The 19,016-nt window shown below is 41.1% G+C and overlaps 1 protein-coding gene across 3 annotated transcripts in view; it reads left to right on the forward strand.

Moving 5' to 3' along the window:
• The window catches only part of LOC129696954 (katanin p60 ATPase-containing subunit A1-like), a 31,848-nt gene extending 25,334 nt beyond the window's left edge, over positions 1 to 6,514 (forward strand). For all 3 annotated transcript variants that reach the window (XM_055635092.1, XM_055635093.1, XM_055635094.1), the window contains 3 exons: positions 2,143 to 2,277; positions 3,752 to 3,878; positions 5,374 to 6,514. In XM_055635092.1, the coding sequence (XP_055491067.1) occupies positions 2,143 to 2,277; positions 3,752 to 3,878; positions 5,374 to 5,572 (461 nt within the window). In that variant the 3' untranslated portion in view covers positions 5,573 to 6,514. The remainder of the gene's footprint in view (positions 1 to 2,142; positions 2,278 to 3,751; positions 3,879 to 5,373) is intronic.
• The last annotated feature ends 12,502 nt before the right edge of the window (positions 6,515 to 19,016 follow it).

The raw sequence follows: 19,016 nt of genomic DNA on the forward strand, positions 1-19,016 counted from the left end.
CAGCCCCAGCTGGGAGTTGGCGGCCACAGCGCTGCAGAGCTTACTGCACGGCGACCCGGTAAGGCATTGACCGCTCCCCGTCTCCGACCAGGTGGGGGACTAAGAATTAAAGTATACCCCTTCACCCCCCCCTTCACATAAAAGCCCTCCAAACTAACTGACTAACATTTAAGCAATGATTTACAGATGTTTAAGTGTCTCCCCGGTCTCCGGGGAGGAGGCAGCCGCTACAGTAGTACAGACCTGGGTTGACCGTGGGTCGTTTCGGGTCAAGTTTGGCGCCAAACGCGAGCTTTGGTGTGCCGATGACATCTTGGAAAAAATGGCCGGTTTTCGGAGGTTTTCGGTTTCCGGAACACCGGATAAAAGGTTGTGCACCTGTACTGAATAGGTCATGGAGTACCTGTGGCAAGAGAAACAGAGTTAATGTTTCAGGCCAATGCTCTTTTGTTGGAACCAACTACTGCCAAGCCAAAACACAAAATTGCCATGAAATCTGTAACCACCTTTAGTATTACGAAAATAGGGGGAAAAAAACTACAGATGGTGGAAACACTCAGCATGTCAGGCAACACCAGTGCAAAGATAAACAGTTATTGAGCAGAAGGGGAGTTTTACAATGTAGGCCTTTCTGGAGGAGAGGAGTTTTAACTTTATAGTTGGCATTCCTGGACACGGGTATTAACTCTGTTTCTCTTTCCACAGATGTTGTGTGACCCGTTGAGGGTTTCCAACATTTTCTGTTCATTACTATTCCCTTCCAATTTGAAAAACCCTTGTGTGTCCGACATTTGCCATTTCTTTTTGAAATGTGTGTATTTGGTAAATATTCAGGAGAACAATGCTTTTACTTATCAGTGGATGTACATTTGCATGTATCAGGAGTTTGGTTTTATTGCTTTTTATCCAGTTTCCTTTGCTGTGAGCATTGCTGGCAAGGTTAGCATTTAGTAGCATTCCAATGTGTTATTGAGAAAGTGGTGGTGAGCAGGCTTTTTAAACCACTGCAGTTCCATTGGTATAGTATTTTTTGAGAGAAATTACAGCATTTAGCTGATGACAATGAAGAAACTATATTTCCAGGTCAGGATGATCTGTGGAAGGGAATTTGCAGGTGGTGGTTTTCCTATGCATCTTTATGTGAGTAGATATGCCATCCAAGAAATGGCAGTGTAGTTTATGAATGGTGTATGCTGTGGTGTACAGATGCTAAAGGGAATGAAATATGGAAAAGCTGTGAACGGGATGGAATCTTAGAAAATAATCAACTAATCCGCAAGGCATTTTGCTTTGCACTGCACACTTAATACCATTTAATAATTAATCCGCTTAAAAGAAGACTAACAGTTACTGAATATACATTGGACAAATGTCATTGCAACTGCTATGGGTAATTTATTTTTAACTTTTCATTTGAGTGCTAAAAATTGTAGTTCACTTTGCAATTCCTTTTAACATTTCTACTTTGAAATTCAGTGTCAGCACAGAAGCACTTTTTAAAATAGAAATTACTGTTTTGACTAACAGCAAACTTGTTTTGATCTATCATTCCGCCTTCATTGATTATTGACTGGAGAAATAATTCGGTCAATGCAATGTGATTTGTTCAGTTTATACATTCCCTTTTAAATATGATGTGTTATTTTTGGAAATTTAAATCATGTTTTGTCAGCATAAGAAAGGAATTTGCTCGGCCAGATCTCTTGATCTCTTCAAGGAACGTATTTGTTTTGAATCTATTTGTTCAAGAGAAAAAATGTACCTGACCATCTGAGCGTCAGTTTGAAATTAGGTTCATGGATTTTTTTGATTTTTTTTTTTTTTTTTTTTTTTAATTGATCATTTCGCTTTAGGGCATTAATGTTCAATAAAAATAAATGTAAAGTATTCTCAGATAGAAAATTTAAAGGAATCCCAAAACATATTCCCTAACTTGTTAGAGATTTTACTTGTCCAATTTTTAGCTGCTGCAGACCATCCAGTCTGTGAGCCAGAGTCTCTATGGTAATGAGAGGAAATGAATAATTACCCTATTTCCCATTTAGATTATGTTATTTGCTCGGTTCAGTTGGCATTTTGTTAAAGAGAATCTGGAACTTGAAATGATAAATTGACTTTTATGTTTATTGTGCTGTATTGTAGGTGTTGGCTGTGCATCAGATAATGATGAATCTTCCAAGATGGTTATGGTTCTGGCGGCAACTAATTTTCCATGGGATATTGATGAAGCTCTAAGGCGGCGACTGGAAAAGCGGATTTACATTCCTCTACCTTCAGGTGCTGATTGATTTACCCCCCCCCCCCCCCCCCCATTTAAAATACCGTTGCTGAAAACAGTTTGAACTTGATGGAGATTAAAGCATGTTTCTGCAATGACCACATGATCTATCCGATCTTCATTTAAAGGTTTGATGTATGCCCTTACATACATTTCATTGAACATAATGGTATCTGCTTTAGTTATTTCTATTTCAGCATAGTTCTGAAATTCTCAACCAGTTTATTTTGTAGAACTATGAATATAACCATATAACAATTACAGCACGGAAACAGGCCATCTCGGCCCTACAAGTCCGTGCCGAACAACTTTTTTCTCTTAGTCCCAACTGCCTGCACTCATACCATATCATACCATAACCCTCCATTCCCTTCTCATCCATATGCCTATCCAATTTATTTTTAAAATGATACCAACGAACCTGCCTCCACCACGTCCACTGTAAGCTCATTCCACACCGCTACCACTCTGAGTAAAGAAGTTCCCCCTCATGTTACACCTAAACTTCTGTCCCTTAATTCTGAAGTCATGTCCTCTTGTTTGAATTTTCCCTATTCTCAAAGGGAAAAGCTTGTCCACATCAACTCTGTCTATCCCTCTCATCATTTTAAAGACCTCTATCAAGTCCCCCCTTAACCTTCTGCGCTCCAGAGAATAAAGACGTAACTTATTCAACCTTTCTGTGTAACTTAGTTGTTGAAACCCAGGAAACATTCTAGTAAATCTCCTCTGTACTCTATTTTGTTGACATCCTTCCTATAATTGGGCGACCAAATTGTACACCATACTCCAGATTTGGTCTCACCAATGCCTTGTACAATTTTAACATTACATCCCAGCTTCTATACTCAATGCTCTGATTTATAAAGGCTAGCATACCAAAAGCTTTCTTTACCACCCTATCTATATGAGATTCCACCTTCAAGGAACTATGCACGGTTATTCCCAGATCCCTCTGTTCAACTGTACTCTTCAATTCCCTACCATTTACCATGTATGTCCTATTTTGATTTGTCCTGCCAAGGTGTAGCACCTCACATCAGCATTAAACTCCATCTGCCATCTTTCAGCCCATTGTTCCAAATGGCTGAAATCACTCTAGACTTTGGAAATCCTCTATGCAAAAGTTATATGAAGAGACACAAATATTCTTATGATATATAATTCAATTCTTTGTTTAAATGGTGTTAACAGCCAAATGTATCTATTTTCAAAAAAGACCTCTCTCTCAATTTGTAGCAATACCGCTGGAATGAATCCCAAATTATCCTATTGGTATTATCACTAGTTGAAGAAGTTGATTAGTAAAATGTATGTGAAAAGGAGCTATCAAAAAATCTTCACAGCACAATCAAAACCTTAACTTCTCTGTTTGAAATCGAGACCTCTTTTTAGGTGCCCCTTTGGCAGTATGTGTTGTCAAAGTAATTTAAAATACCAAATAACATTTGCTTTTGCCAATTTATATTTCAGCATCCGGCAGAGAGGAGCTTTTGCGGATAAATCTGCGAGAACTGGAAGTGGCAGATGATGTGGATGTCAAAAAAATAGCTGAACAAATGGAAGGGTATTCTGGAGCAGATATTACCAATGTTTGCAGGTTTGTTTTGGAACACCATCTATTTGGTTCCCATTTGTTGATGCCATTGATATGATGGAAAAATCTACTTTTAAAAATGAGCTATGTCAAAACGTAACGTATCTCCATTGCAAAATGTTTGTTTGGATAGGTCAGATGTTTTAAATAAAAACCAATGAAAGCCACTCAATGTACACAACTGATTAATTGGTCGTATTTCATGCTTTGTTGAATGAGAAAAATGAATTAGCATTTTTCTGCAAAGCAACATTGGCTACAGTTCTAAAATAAACAAAACTGCACTGGGATAACTTGAATCTAGGAAATGCAAGTTCTTTTTCATTTGCACCTTTATATTTATTGTAAATACAATGTTTACTTGTGTAAAACAAGAACAGATTTTCTTGGTAACACTTTGGGTATTTTACAGTTATCATTCTAAAATAGAAACTCTATGCACATTGTACACTTGAATACATGTTTAAGAAAGAATTGCATATGCTGGAAAAATCGAAAGTAGACAAATAAATGCTGGAAAAACTCAGCGGGCGAGGCAGCATCCATGGAGAGAAGGAATAGGTGAAATTTCAGGTCTGGACCCTTCCTCACTGATGTCGGGGGCCTCCCCTCCGACATCAATGAGGAAGGATCTCCTGAACACCTTCACTCAGTCCTCCTGGACCTACCTGAACTCCCGGTTGCTAAACATTTTAATTCTCCTTCCTATTCCCACATTGACCTTTCTGTCCCAGGCCTCCTCCATTGTTAGAGTAAGGCTAAACGCACATTGGAGGAACAGCATCTCATATTTCGCTTGGGCAGCGTGTAACCTAGTGGTATGATTATTGATTTCTCTAACTTCCGGTAACTCCTGCATTCCCTCTGTCTCCATCCCTCTCCCACCCAATTCACACCAGCTTTCATTCTCACCTAGCTACAGCTGCCAATGGCCTGTTTCCTTTATCATTGTTACTTTTTTGCATATCTTTCAGTAATTTGTTATAAATCTCTCTACATCATCGTCTATATCTCTCATTTCCCTTTCCCGTGACTTTCAGTCTGAAGAAGGGTCTCGACCTGAAACGTCACCAATTCCTTCTCTCCAGAGATGCTGCCTGTCCTGATGATTTACTCCAGCATGTTGTGCTTATCTTCAGTTTGAACCAGCATCTGCAGTTCTTTCCTACACAATCTGACTTTGTCTGCAGACCTCTCAGTCAGGATGTAGATGAAGAGCCAGTGCAGAATTTTAGTGTTGAGATATCAGGTCATTAATGTGAAACATTAATTCTGCTTTGCTACCCACAACACCTGCCTGCCAGCATCTATAGTCTTTTGCTTTTTAAAACCTGTGGTATGGTGGGGAATATGAATTTGAATGTGAGCCTGCAGTGTGGTCAAATTATTAATGTAGAATCATCTGCGTCATTTGAAAAAAAAGGGGAATAAAGCACGGTGGAGAATTATGCAACTTGCTTCTCTGACCTCAAACCTGAATAGTATTTCTTTTCTGCAGGGATGCCTCCATGATGGCCATGCGACGTCGCATCCAGGGCCTCTCTCCTGAGGAAATACGAAATATTTCCAGGGATGAATTACAGATGCCAACAACCATGGAAGATTTTAGAATGGCATTGAAAAAAGTTTCAAAGTCTGTTTCTGCTGCTGATCTTGAGAAATATGAGAAATGGATTGCTGAGTTTGGCTCCTGTTGACCAACATAGACATCTTTTAATTAGTAGGAGCTATATATTTTGGGTTCCTCGGGTAAAACAAAAGATTGCCTTCTCAACTACAGGCCAAAAGTAATTGGCAAGAGTGCCTTACTTACAATGAATGTCAGAATTCGTGCTTATTTCTTTGATGTTTAACTTTATAGATTTTTTTATTTAAACCACAGATATTGCAAAACCAAAGTAAAAGTTCTCGGAGAATCTTGCCATCAGGATCTGTTTAAAATTTAAACAAGTGTGAAAAATTCTATTTAAATCTAACTTTTGTTTCCAGCAATGTTAATGTGCTTCGAAAATGTATTAATTGACTATTTTCTGGATCATTTATAACTAGCTTAACAACTGTTAAAACAAAAATATTATAAGTTTTCATTTTACTTGTTAAATTAGCTCCCTGTCGCAATCACCCTCATTCAGGCTAATCAAGCATGTTCATTTTCAAATGAAATAAAAAGAAATAGAGGAAAAACAAAATAAAGCTAATGATATTTCAATATAATTCTTTTAATTATTTTTATTAGATTTTGAAGGTGAGTGTAATGAGTCGACTCGAATAGACATGAAGATACAACACGTGTTTATTAAATCTACATACAGCAAGGATCTGCAGACATCACATCTCCGAGCTTCTACTCATTCTAACTAGCGTAAGCAGGCACTTGATAATATGAAGCACCTAACAGGCGGAGTCCAAATAACAAACTATAATTGGCTAGTATGAAATAGCCAATCTACATCCTTCCTTGTAGAAACAAAAGCAGCATCGGTGGCTAAGCAATATAGGTGGAATGTTAATAATACATTTGCAAAGTTACACAAGCGCCATATCTAACGGGTGGCCTGCAAACCCATCCGGCCCGTGTGCGGTACGAGTCATTGTGGAGTAAGGAGCAGCACTGTTAACAATAAATACCGTTTGTTCACGCAACTTTGTGACCTGTGATTCTTGGCTGGACTCCTGCGAGTGAGTCCCTGCTACAGATTCACTGATTAAAGTCCTGATTTAATTCAATCAACTTGTATAGATAGGTTCTTCTTTTTATTTGAATGGATGGATAGCTTCTGGCATAGATCCTGTTTGGGCAATCGACTGATACTACTTCTTGGGTATAAAGGGATTGTTCTTTGTAGATCTTTATAGATCTTGTTATTTTTCAAGGCAGAAGAAACTTTGAATTACTGGCGTTTCCTTTTTTTTCAATCATGTTTGGAAACTTGAAAAATAAATTCCTCAGATTGTGAGGCACAATGAGACTGAGAGGGGAGACGACTGGCTTAGAGGTCCATCACAGCAGGCAATCTGGTAATAATCAACACCTTTTTTATGTATTTAAACAAAAATGTTGGAAATTGAGTAATTGTCAAGAGTCTGCTAATTCCTAATATTAAACCAATTCCTCTCACTGGTGCACTTTTAAATTGCATCTTTTTACCATTAGCATGAAGGCCTCAACCAAATGTCATATCTCATGGGGGGAAATGATTTTGGCTACAAAATATGAATAAATTCTTCTGGATATAGAAGCGGTGTTTAGCATCACCCCTATACCCATGTAACCATATAACCATATAACAATTACAGCACGGAAACAGGCCATCTCGGCCCTACAAGTCCGTGCCGAACAAATTTTTTTCCCCTTAGTCCCACCTGCCTGCACTCATACCATAACCCTCCATTCCCTTCTCATCCATATGCCTATCCAATTTATTTTTAAATGATACCAATGAACCTGCCTCCACCACTTCCACTGGGAGCTCATTCCACACTGCTACCACTCTCTGCGTAAAGAAGTTCCCCCTCATATTACCCCTAAACTTCTGTCCCTTAATTCTGAAGTCATGTCCTCTTGTTTGAATCTTCCCTATTCTCAAAGGGAAAAGCTTGTCCACATCAACTCTGTCTATCCCTCTCATCATTTTAAAGACCTCTATCAGGTCCCCCCTTAACCTTCTGCGCTCTAGAGAATAAAGACCTAACTTATTCAACCTATCTCTGTAACTTAGTTGTTGAAACCCACTAAGTGGGTAATTGTGCTGAATGTCCGAGCTGGCTCATGAGATGCAGACAACTAATGTTACAGCTGGACAATGCTCTAATGTGAGGTGATGCCTTTTGGGGCGTCTAAGTGGCAGGACTTACACAGTGAATGGTAGGCCTCTGGGGAGTGTTGTAGACCAGAGGGATCTAGGAATGCAGGTGCATGGCTCCTTGAAGGTTGAGTCACAGATAGATAAGGTGGTCCTAAAGGCTTTTGGCACATTAACCATCATCAGTCAGAGTATTGAGTATAGAAGTTGTGGGTGGTCATGTTGCAGTTGCACAAGACGTTTGTGAGTCAGCAAGTATTGCGTTCAGTTCTGGGCACCATGTGAGCGGAAAGATATTGTCAAGCTTGAAAGAGTTCAGGGAAGATTTACGAGAATGTTGCCAGGACTAGAGGGTCTGAGCTATAGGGAGAGGTTGAGTCATCTGGGTCTCCATGGATTGGACAAGTTTGGAGGGATATGGACCAAGCTCAGGCAGGTGGGACTAGTGTAGCTGGTACATGTTGGCCAGTGTGGGCAGGTTGGGCCAAAGGGCCTGTTTCTACACTGTATCATTCTATGCCTCTATAATGCCAATTTTTAACATCCTTGTTCAAAATCTTAAAACACCAAAGGGAGAAATGTCGTAGATGGTTTTCCACAGCAACTGTTTTAAACTGTTTGAGGTACAATGCCCTTCATCTTCATGTTTGATCCTTCATTTGATTTGCGTGTGCAGTTTGGAGGAAATAATTACACCAATTTAGTAATTTGATTTAATCAGAAGCGGGGTATGGAGTAAGTCACTGCAAGATTTTGGATATTTTGGTATAGGTTTCTTTGACTTTTTCTTGAGCAAACCTGCATCTGATTTTACCAGCCTTGAACCTCAGTTTTTGTACTGCATACTGGCCAAAGAATCCTCATCTTGTGAATCTTTGGAAATGGGAAGAATGCACCATAACTGTTTATTCTTGTCCTTTTGTCTATCTAAGTGTCTGACACCAAGGTAAATGTTCCTTCCAGTTAGAAACATAGAAAATAGGTGCAGGAGTAGGCCATTCAGCCCTTCGAGCCTGCACCGCCATTCAATATGATCATGGTTGATCATCCAACTCAGTATCCTGTACCTGCTTTCTCTCCATACCCCCTGATCCCGTTAGCCACATGGACCACATCTAACTCCCTCTTAAATATAGCCAATGAACTGGCCTCAACAACATTCTGTGGAAATTAGGTCAGTTGATTTTATTTTCTGCACATAACTTGTATTTATTGGTTAAAAGCTAAATTGAGGTTGATTTTTCTTGCATGAGATAATTTCCAAATTATGTTTTATAATCATGAAGAGATCATTTCAGGTACCAAGGCCATGAAGAAACTGAGATGGTACATAAATCAGGAGTGGTAGTATATGTCTGAGGTGGAAGGGGGTCGTGCTCATTCATGGACCAAAGTTCCAGAGACCATCCACGAGTAAAACTTGCATGGTCGAAGCCAGTCTTCAACATAGTTGGAGGTAGGTCTTCTTCATAGTCGAGGGAGGTCTTCAAAGGAAGTCAAAAAATCACAACAGAGGATGTACTTCCTACGGCAGCTGAGGAAGCACAATCTGCCACAGGCAATGATGGTCCTATTCTACATGGCCATCGTAGAGTCTGTTCTCACCTTCTCCATCATGGTCTGGTTTAGCTCAGCCACCAAGCACGACACCTGGAGGCTGCAGCGAATCGTCCGATCAGCAGAGAAGGTTATTGGCTGCAACCTTCCCTCCATTGATGAACTGTACACCGCAAGGGCCAGGAAGCGAGCGGGCAAGATCATCTCTGTTTAGTGTTTGAATCATTCGTAACTGTCACTGTATGTCATGTTGTTACTTGTGGGTGGAGCACCAGGGCAAATTCCTTGTATGTGAATACTTGGCCAATAAACTTACTTACTTACTTCAACATAGTCGTAGGTGGCTGTGCACATAGTCGTGGAAGGTCGTAGGTCACCGCGACCTTGATTTTTTTTTAAGGTCGCCAGAGGTCACGGTGGAGATCGCCCAAGTGGGACAGGGGCTTTACTTTCCAAAGTGCTTTTAATACTGTCAGTTTGCGATTGATAATTCAATTGACTAACAGCTGACTTTCATAAGGTATGTTTGTCCTTGGGGTGTGAGAACTAAACTGCAGTTTTACCTGAGGTACACAAAAATGCTGGAGAAACTCGGCGGGTGCAGCAGCATCTATGGAGCGAAGGAAATAGGCAACGTTTCGGCCCGAAATATTGCCTATTTCCTTCGCTCCATAGATGCTGCTGCACCCGCTGAGTTTCTCCAGCATTTTTGTGTACCTTCGATTTTCCAGCAATTGCAGTTCCTTCTTAAACACAATGCAGTTTTACCTGAATCTCTATTCTTGCTCTGTAAGAAGATACTTGCCACATGGGGTTTAACAACGGTTTTTTAAATAAAGATGCCTTGACATCCAGTCTAAACAATGCGGATGAGCTGCGTTGTTAAATGAATCATGGAGGAATTGCCATTCCACTGTTGACACAGCTCGTTGCAGTTGGCTGGTGAAATTTGTATTAACTGGTCATTTTTAAACTGCAGACACGGGCACCCTTCTTCTCAAGGATGAACTCTTAATGTAAAGGCTTGAGTTGCTAAAATTAATATGTCAATGACATTCACTTATTCTGTTAATGTTTAATGGATTGTTGTAATCATTAAAGGTTAAAACAAATGGTGTATTGTGGAGATACAAGTTCTAAGTGTTGGTTGAGATGAGTGCTGGAAGCACTGTGGTATTCTCCATAGATTGTGGGACAAGTGAAAGTTCTCTTGGGAACAACAGAATGTCAATCAGCTGGGAAGGTGAGCCAAGGAATGGCAAATGCAATTTAACTTTGACAAATGTGAGGTGATGCAACATGGTATGTCTAACCAGGGCAGGACTTGATAGAGTCCTGAAGTGTTGCAGAACTGAGAGACCTGGAAGTACTGTTCACTGAAATCGGTGTATTGGGTAGATAGTGCGGTGAAGCATGTGTTTGGCATGTTTACCTTCATTGGGAAGGGTATTGAGTTACAAAAGTTGGCGTATCACACTGCAGCTGTACAAGTTGTTGATGAGAGCACTCTTGTGTGCAGGACATTTTGGCTGAACTGGTCTATGCCACTGTTTATGAACATGTTGCACCTCCATCTCAATTAGTATATACATGCGTTCCTTGTGTATTTGCCAAGCTTGCCCTTAAAGAGACCTAGAGTTAGCGAGCTTTACATTCTCATTGCTGGGTAAAGACATTTCTCTTGAATTATTTGTCAGTTATTTATGTTCTCATAATGGCAAGTCATGGCCTTGGGGGGTGGGGGAAAATAGTTACAGCTTGTGGAGAAAGTGCACAATAGAGGCTGGAAAGAGTCAAACACCAAACAGGCACTTTATTTTCATCATCTCCCCCTTATCAATACAAAACATAGATCAGAATCTAAACATAGATTAAAACTTGACATCAAAGCTGTTTCACATATCCAGGCGAATTACAAACAGTAATGAATCTTATTTTAATTTCTTTGGTTAAATTTAGTTAATACCACAGGCACCAATTTAATAACATAGTTAAAAAATAAGTAAATACTGTGTATTAGGAAATCAGAAGCTTCAGACAAACTGGTATTGTGTCAACCTCTGTTATACTTGGTTATCATTGAAGCTGATTTACTCTTGAGGCAGCTATTATTGGTCACAGCAATGTAACAGGGCTGGCATTAGCAGAGGACTGTGCACATAGATGGACAGGGAAGCATTACAACCAGCTAGGGAAGGACAGGACCAATGCCCATGACTACTCACAGTGGAGAAGCACCAGTTGGGCTGGCAGTGAGAACTCTAAATTTGTATATCAGGAGAACACAGAAACCCAGCTTGCATGGTGCAAATACAAAGCTTCAAACTACCTAACCATCTGTCCCGTGAGGTATCTCGTGCCTCAACTGCGATGTTCTCATCAGCCACTTCAAAATCAACTGAGATGCACATGAAGAAAGTCATCCCCGATGGACTTCTTGAGAAAGAGGAGGAGATTTAGTTAATATCACAGGCAGGTGGGACTAAGGGGAACAAAATTTGTTCGGCATGGACTTGTAGGGCCGAGATGGCCTGTTTCCGTGCTGTAATTGTTATATGGTTATCAGGACAGCACAAGCATTCAGGTTAATGGATATGTTTGGTTAACACACTATGGATGTTCGGGTCTTCCCATTATGTCTGATGCCGAGTGCTTTCATACTTGTTGATCTGGATGTTTATGGCTGCGTCCCGCAGGATGTTTTTGCCTTTAATAGCCTATTGACACCCTGTATTTTCCCCCTTTGTTCACATAAAGGAACTACAGGATGGACTAATTAGTTTTCGAAATATATAATTGTTCAGCACCTCGTTATTTTTAACCTATGAGTATAACCTGGTAGTACACTGAGGAAATGTTGGAGGACATGGAGAATTTAGCTCAATTGAACAGAAACCACACTAAGGTCAATATGTTTTATGACACTACTGTATTAGCACCATATAGATTATGCCTCAAACATGATTGATTCCAATCTGGTTACAAACTGATCAGTTCTCATCTGAGAAAAAACAAGACTATTACGCCAAACTCAAATTTTCACAAAATAAATTAAAAATATCTTAAACTACATTTCACTCATGGACATTACTGCATGAACAGTCTATTTTGCCAAATTTTGTTATTTATACTTCAGAAAGTCTCTCTACCCCAACCATAATCCTTCCATTTCTTCTTCCCTTGTCTGTATCTAGCTTCTCAAATGCACTTACATGGTTTACCTCAACTATTCTTTATCATGGAGTGAATCTATTCTTTCCATTGCACCTTCAAGATGAGTAGGTTTGTCATAGAGTAAACAATTAGTGATAAAAGGAGGAGACGAGGAACTGCAGGTGATGGTTTACAAAAAAAGAGCATCCCTGGAAAGGTGACGTCTTGGGTCGAGACCCTTCAGACTAAAAGAAGGGTCTTAAAATGGTTCTAGATAAAATGAAAGGTGGGAATGCTTGGCTTGTTTATGGCCAATTGAGAAAAGGATCACCGGGTGTCTACAGGGGAAGCCTCTGAGCCGGCAGACCGCAGCAAAACACAAGGCCCGGTGCAGGCCACGGCTGAACACAGGACCCGGTGTCCCATGGCCTGCAGTGTGTAGACGTAAAGCCAGCCAATACTAGGAGGACTTGGTAGACTGCGGCCTGAAAGGTGGAGCCCACCGAGCTGCTGCTGCTCATCCCCCATATACCAGGGACCAGATGGAGGGAGCTGGCAAACGACAATTGATGCAAGGGGAGAGGAGCGAGGACGGTAGGAGAAGAGAGGGATTCGGGATCGGGCCTACCGCGCCCTCTAGGTCTGCTCTAGGAGCCCCCCCCCCCAGGAAACAAAGGTAGATGGGCGAGGAGAGGACGTTGCTTGCTGGTCGATTAATGAAGGTAATGGCTGGAGGCCCATTGCAGCCTGGGGCCTGCCTGGATTGGGCACCACTCACACCAACTGGAGCAGGGACTGGGCTTGGAACATGGTGCCTCTTGCATATGGCGGCAGTAGACTATTTCTGTGGAATTGCTAACTGCAAAAAAAGAATTTCACTATGGATGTGCACATTGCATATGCGACAATAATACACCCATTGTGCCATTGGAAATCCTAGAAACAGCCCCAACTCCCTTAAAGGAGGGGCCTGTGCTATTATCAGTCATTTAACAGGGGTACATTTTTGTTGTTTATGAATAAGGAACTTTCTGATTGGGGAACAGAAGGAAACAACAGAAACAGCCCAATTGGCCCACGTGGTTGACCTCCACACAGGCAATTAATTTTAATCACAAAATGTCCACAACCCTTTACTAATGTCTTCCACCTATCTAAACAAATCATGAATTTAGAAAGTTTCTGATACAATTATTAACCCTGGAAGTGTATGCGTCAAGTTCTTTAAATAGCTTTAATGGGGGGAGTTAAGGTCATGAAAGGAGTTGTATAATGGGACAATCTACCTACTTGGAGTTTGAGAGTAAAGATAATATATTGGAGACGGGTATTGTTGAGTGGCCTAAAGTCACCAGAGAAAGAGAATGCTAAATGATCCATGTACATGAGCTTCAATGGGAGAATTAATGAAAAGAGCAATAGGATCCAATGCTGGAAGGTAGCAGGAAATGTTGTTTACTTACAAAATGGAGGACTATGAGACAGCCCCGGAGCAGATAACTTTCCTAGAATTCTACCTTTGGTAGCAAGTATATTTGCCAAAATAGTTCCGCCAAAAATGCTCGTATATAAAAGTATTATGCAATAAAAAATCAAATGCAAAGAATAAGGCCTCATTCAGTTACATATGGCACCCAGCCTAATGTGGAAACTAAGATCATTTGTAAGTAGTATACACTGACACACAACAATATTTAATTCAGTCTTCTGTTCAATTTTCATATGTTCATAGTCAGGAAGAGCCACTGTTTTTTTGGGAAAAAAAAGACAACATGGGTTAAAAGGAGTGGAAAATAATCCAGTTCAGATGACAATGTCTGACCATTAAGTAGAGCATATTTCAGCTCAGTTGGGGGCAGGAGTCTAGGAGTCTGAGTCTGAGCTCCACTTCAGAGACTTGAGCATAATGCATGTTGACACTCCCTGTGCTACACCGAAGCAATGCAGCACAAAGTGGCGGTGTCTCATTGTAAAATATTTATAGTTTTCCTTTATCCCACAACAGAGACAAAACAGTGCAGATGTTATTAACCTTTTTTTTTTAAATGATATTAGGAGAAACTTTCAGTCTACAAATAATCAGTGGAAGAATCGGAGTCAAGGGCAGTCTGGGTACCTCGCTACCTGATGCCCCTGAAGCATTCAACCATTGTTGGAATATTAAGTCTCTCATCTCCCAGTTGGATGGCTGTCTGTTATTGACAGTTAAATAAGATAATATCTTCTGCAGTCATCCCCAGATACTGGAGTAGCTCCTCCAGTTAGTGCTGTTATATGTATATCCTGCCAGTTTACACATTTCCGCGTAGTTTTTATGAGCGAATGCTCTTTCTACATTTGGAAAGGGCTGTCATATTTCAGTACCCAATGTTGCTGGATATAGATTTGTGTGACAAGATCACAAGGATTTGCAGTAAAACACATAACTGGAAATGCCCATGGAAAAACATGTTGACTGAATCATAGTCACGTACCTGCATCAAGTTCAAAGTCACTTCACCAGTCTGCCGGGTATCAAAAGACTTGAATGATCCTATATTTAAAAAAAAAAATACAATAAAAGCTACAAAAGATATTGGACTACACTTTATCCAATAAAGAAATGTGTTTAAATTAAAGTTGCTGTGAGATGATTTGAAATATTAACAGTAAAACGTGCTTAAATCTTCATCTTGGTTCTTGAGTCAGTTATTAAAGATGGGATAGCAGCACATTTGGAAAGTGGTGAAATCATTGGACAAAGTCAGCATGGATTTACAAAAGGTAAATCACGTCTGACGAATCATATAGAATTTTTCGAGGATGTAACTAGTAGAGTGGATAAGGGAGAACCAGTGGATGTGTTATATCTGGACTTTCAGAAGGCTTTTGCCAAGGTCCCACATAAGAGATTAGTATACAAACTTAAAGCATTGGAGGTTCCGTATTGATGTGGATAAAGAACTGCCTGGCAAACAGGAAGCAAAGAGTAAAAGTAAACGGGTCCTTTTCAGAATAGCAGGCAGTGACTAGTGGGGTACCGCAAAGGTTCAGTGCTAGGACCCCAGCTAATTACAATATATATTAATGATTTGGACGAGGGAATTGAATGCAACATCTCCAAGTTTGCGGATGACACAAAGCTGGGGCGCAGTGTTAGCTGTGAGGAGGCTGCAAGGTGACTTGGATAGGCTGGGTGAGTGGGCAAATGCATGGCAGATGCAGTATAATGTGGATAAATGTGAGGTTATCCACTTTGGTGGCAAAAACAGGAAAGTAGACTATTATCCGAATGGTGGCCGATTCGGAAAGGGGGAGATGCAACGAGACCTGGGTGTCATGGTACACCAGTCATTGAAAGTAGGCATGCAGGTGCAGCAGGCAGTGAAGAAAGCGAATGGTATGTTAGCATACATAGCAAAAGGATTTGAGTATAGGAGCAGGGAGGTTCTACTGCAGTTGTACAGGGTATTGGTGAGACCACACCTGGAGTATTGTGTACAGTTTTGGTCTCCAAATCTGAGGAAAGACATTATTGCCATAGAGTGAGTACAGAGAAGGTTCACCAGACTGATTCCTCGGATGTCAGGCCTTTCATATGAAGAAAGACTGGATAGACTCGGCTTGTACGCGCTAGAATTTAGAAGATTGCGGGGGGGATCTTATAGAAAAGTACAGAATTCTTAAGGGGTTGGACAGGCTAGATGCAGGAAGATTGTTCCCGATGTTGGGGAAGTCCAGAAAAAGGGGTCACAGTTTAAGGATAAAGGGGAAATCCTTTAGGACCGAGATGAGAAAAACATTTTTCACACAGAGTGGTGAATCTCTGGAACTCTCTGCCACAGAAGGTAGTTGAGGCCAGTTCATTGGCTATATTTAAGAGGGAGTTAGATGTGGCCCTTGTGGCTAATGGGATTAGGGGGTATGGAGAGAAGGCAGGTACAGGATACTGAGTACAGGATACCGAGTTGGATGATCAGCTATGATCATATTCAATGGCGGTGCAGGCTCGAAGGGCCGAATGGCCTACTCCTGCACCTATTTTCTATGTTTCTATGTTCTTTTTGGTACCGAGGTGTGCTCTAACCGGCAAATGTGTTTCTTAAATGATAATAAATTCTTAGCTGTAAAGTGGATAAGAAAAGATTTAGACAATAGACAATAGGTGCAGGAGTAGGCCATTTAGCCCTTCGAGCCAGCACCGCCATTCAATGTGAACATGGCTGATCATACCCAATCAGTACCCCGTTCCTGCCTTCGCCCCATATCCCCTGACTCCGCTATCTTTAAGAACCATATCTAGCTCTCTTGAAAGTATCCTGAGAACCAGCCTCCACTGCCCTCCGAGGCAGAGAATTCCACGGACTCACAACTCTCTGTGTGAAAAAGTGTTTCCTCATCTCCGTTCCAAATGGCTTACCCTTATTCTTAAACTGTGGCCCCTGCTTCTGGACTCCCCCAACATCGGAAACATGTTTCCTGCCTCTAGCGTGTCCAAACCCTTAATAATCTTATATGTTTCAATATTTGCCTTCCATCGCAGTGAGGAAGAGATTCACTGTGATGGATGTTTGTGTGAATTGAATTGTTTGTATGTCCTGTAGGAATTGTCTGTTTGTATGGCTGTGGAAACAACGTTTCATTAGAGCCTCACTGAGGTTCAAATGACATGTAATAAAATATTGTATTGTATATTGTATGAAAAATCAGCTGGCTGACACAAATTAGCAGAGACGGCCTGGTGTGTCCCACAGTTTATAGGTAATACTCACTGAACGCAGTCTCCAATCGAACCATGCAACGCAGGTAGTTATCAAAATCGATTTGTCGGTTTGCATCGGCATATCGGACGACCAACAGTTGTAGCAACTGATTGTTGAGGAAAAACCCTGATAACAGACAAATGATTGAAGTTAGAACAGAACAGTACAGCACAGGAGCAGGCCATTTGACCCATAATGTCAGCACCAAACAAGATGCCAAGTTAAACTAATCTCCTCTGCCTGCATGTGATTCATACTGAAGATGGACACAAAATGTTGGGGTAACTCAATGGGACAGGCAGCATCTCTGGAGAGAAGGAATGGGTGATGTTTCAGGTTGATTCATATTGCTCCATTCCCTGCATATCCATGTACTTATCCAAAAGTCTTTTAATTGGCACTATCGCATCAGCCTCCAACACCATCCCTGGCAGTGCGTTCCTTGCATCCATCACTCTCTACCCCGCACATTTCCTTTAAACTTTGCTCCCATCACTTTAAAGTTAAGCCCTCCAGTCTTTGGCATGTCCACCCTATCTATGCCTTTCATAATTTCATTTACTTCTATCAGGTCTCCTGCAGCCTCCAATGCTTTAGAGAAAACAATCCAATGATGTGATCATCGTTGCTTGGATCACTTCTAATCCTGTTAAAGTAGCAATCACCTTTCTAATCTCCCCAGTACTGGATATCAGTTCTCCAGACTCCTCAAGAGCACTAGGCTGGGATCATCAACGCAAAACACATATTACTTCTTTCAAGCCCCGACTATTTCTTAAATTATAGAAACTGTGCACGGAAGATAGACACTTGCCTCAGAGGGCGGTGGAGGCCGGTTCTCTGGATGCTTTCAAGAGAGAGCTAGATCGGGCTCTTAAAAATAGCGGAGTCAGGGGACATGGGGAGAAGGCAGGAACGGGAGTACTGATTGGGGATGATCAGCCATGATCACATTGAATGGCGGTGCTGGCTCAAAGGGCCAAATGGCCTACTCCTGCACCTATTGTCTATTGTCTATTGCTAACAATTTCCTTGGAAGTGGATTGTCTGCTAACATTGTGGTTCAGTTTGTAAAATATTTCCTTTTCGGAGTCAGCTTATGTACGTGCAATCTTCAGGCACCTTTGGCACGAGCTCCACAGCCAGGTTGATCTGCTGGTGCACCATCCAGAATGACCTGCCCTGCCACCTTCTGGTGATTGCTGATATTACAACAGTACCACAAGGAACTTCAGCAACTAGATGGAACCTGTGGATATCCTGAGATCAGGAAGCTGTGGGAATGCCTTTAATGTCAGGCAAGGCTCGAGCCATGCCTAGTTCCTTACCAACATCCTTGACAGCTGATCGTAGCTCGTGAGCTGATATAGTCCCTGATTTGTCATGATCACATCTCAGGAAAGCATTCTGCAGTGACAATAAAAAAACACAAAGTTAGAAAGAGATAGTGGCGAAAGCAGAAAATGTCTTTGTCTTCTTTATTTACCTTCCATACGCTTAATCGCTGCCAGAGGATCTTAAATTCGTCAAACCCAAGTCCTTTACCAGTCTCTTTCTGTGTTTGAGAAACAGTCAAGGAATATCTTGCAATGTAGTAATTTTTCGTATGCATCTCTCACAGTTGTCAATTGAACTATTTCCCTGCCTGAACCAAGGGAGTATTTGATGATGATTTTACAATGGCTGAATATTACAATGACAAGTTTTATGAAGTTGAAGCTTACGGGTGTACTTTGTGTGCTTGAGACATAGTGTGTATACAAGTGCCCTGATATTTGTTTGACAGCTGCATGTATTAGAATAGAACAGTCCAGCACAGGAACAGGCCCTTTGGCCCACAATGTCTGTGCTGACCAAGTTAAACTAATTTCCTCTGCTTACACGTG

This window comes from Leucoraja erinacea, chromosome 5, assembly GCF_028641065.1.
Source record: "Leucoraja erinacea ecotype New England chromosome 5, Leri_hhj_1, whole genome shotgun sequence".
In the NCBI taxonomy this organism is placed as follows: Eukaryota; Metazoa; Chordata; class Chondrichthyes; order Rajiformes; family Rajidae; genus Leucoraja; species Leucoraja erinaceus.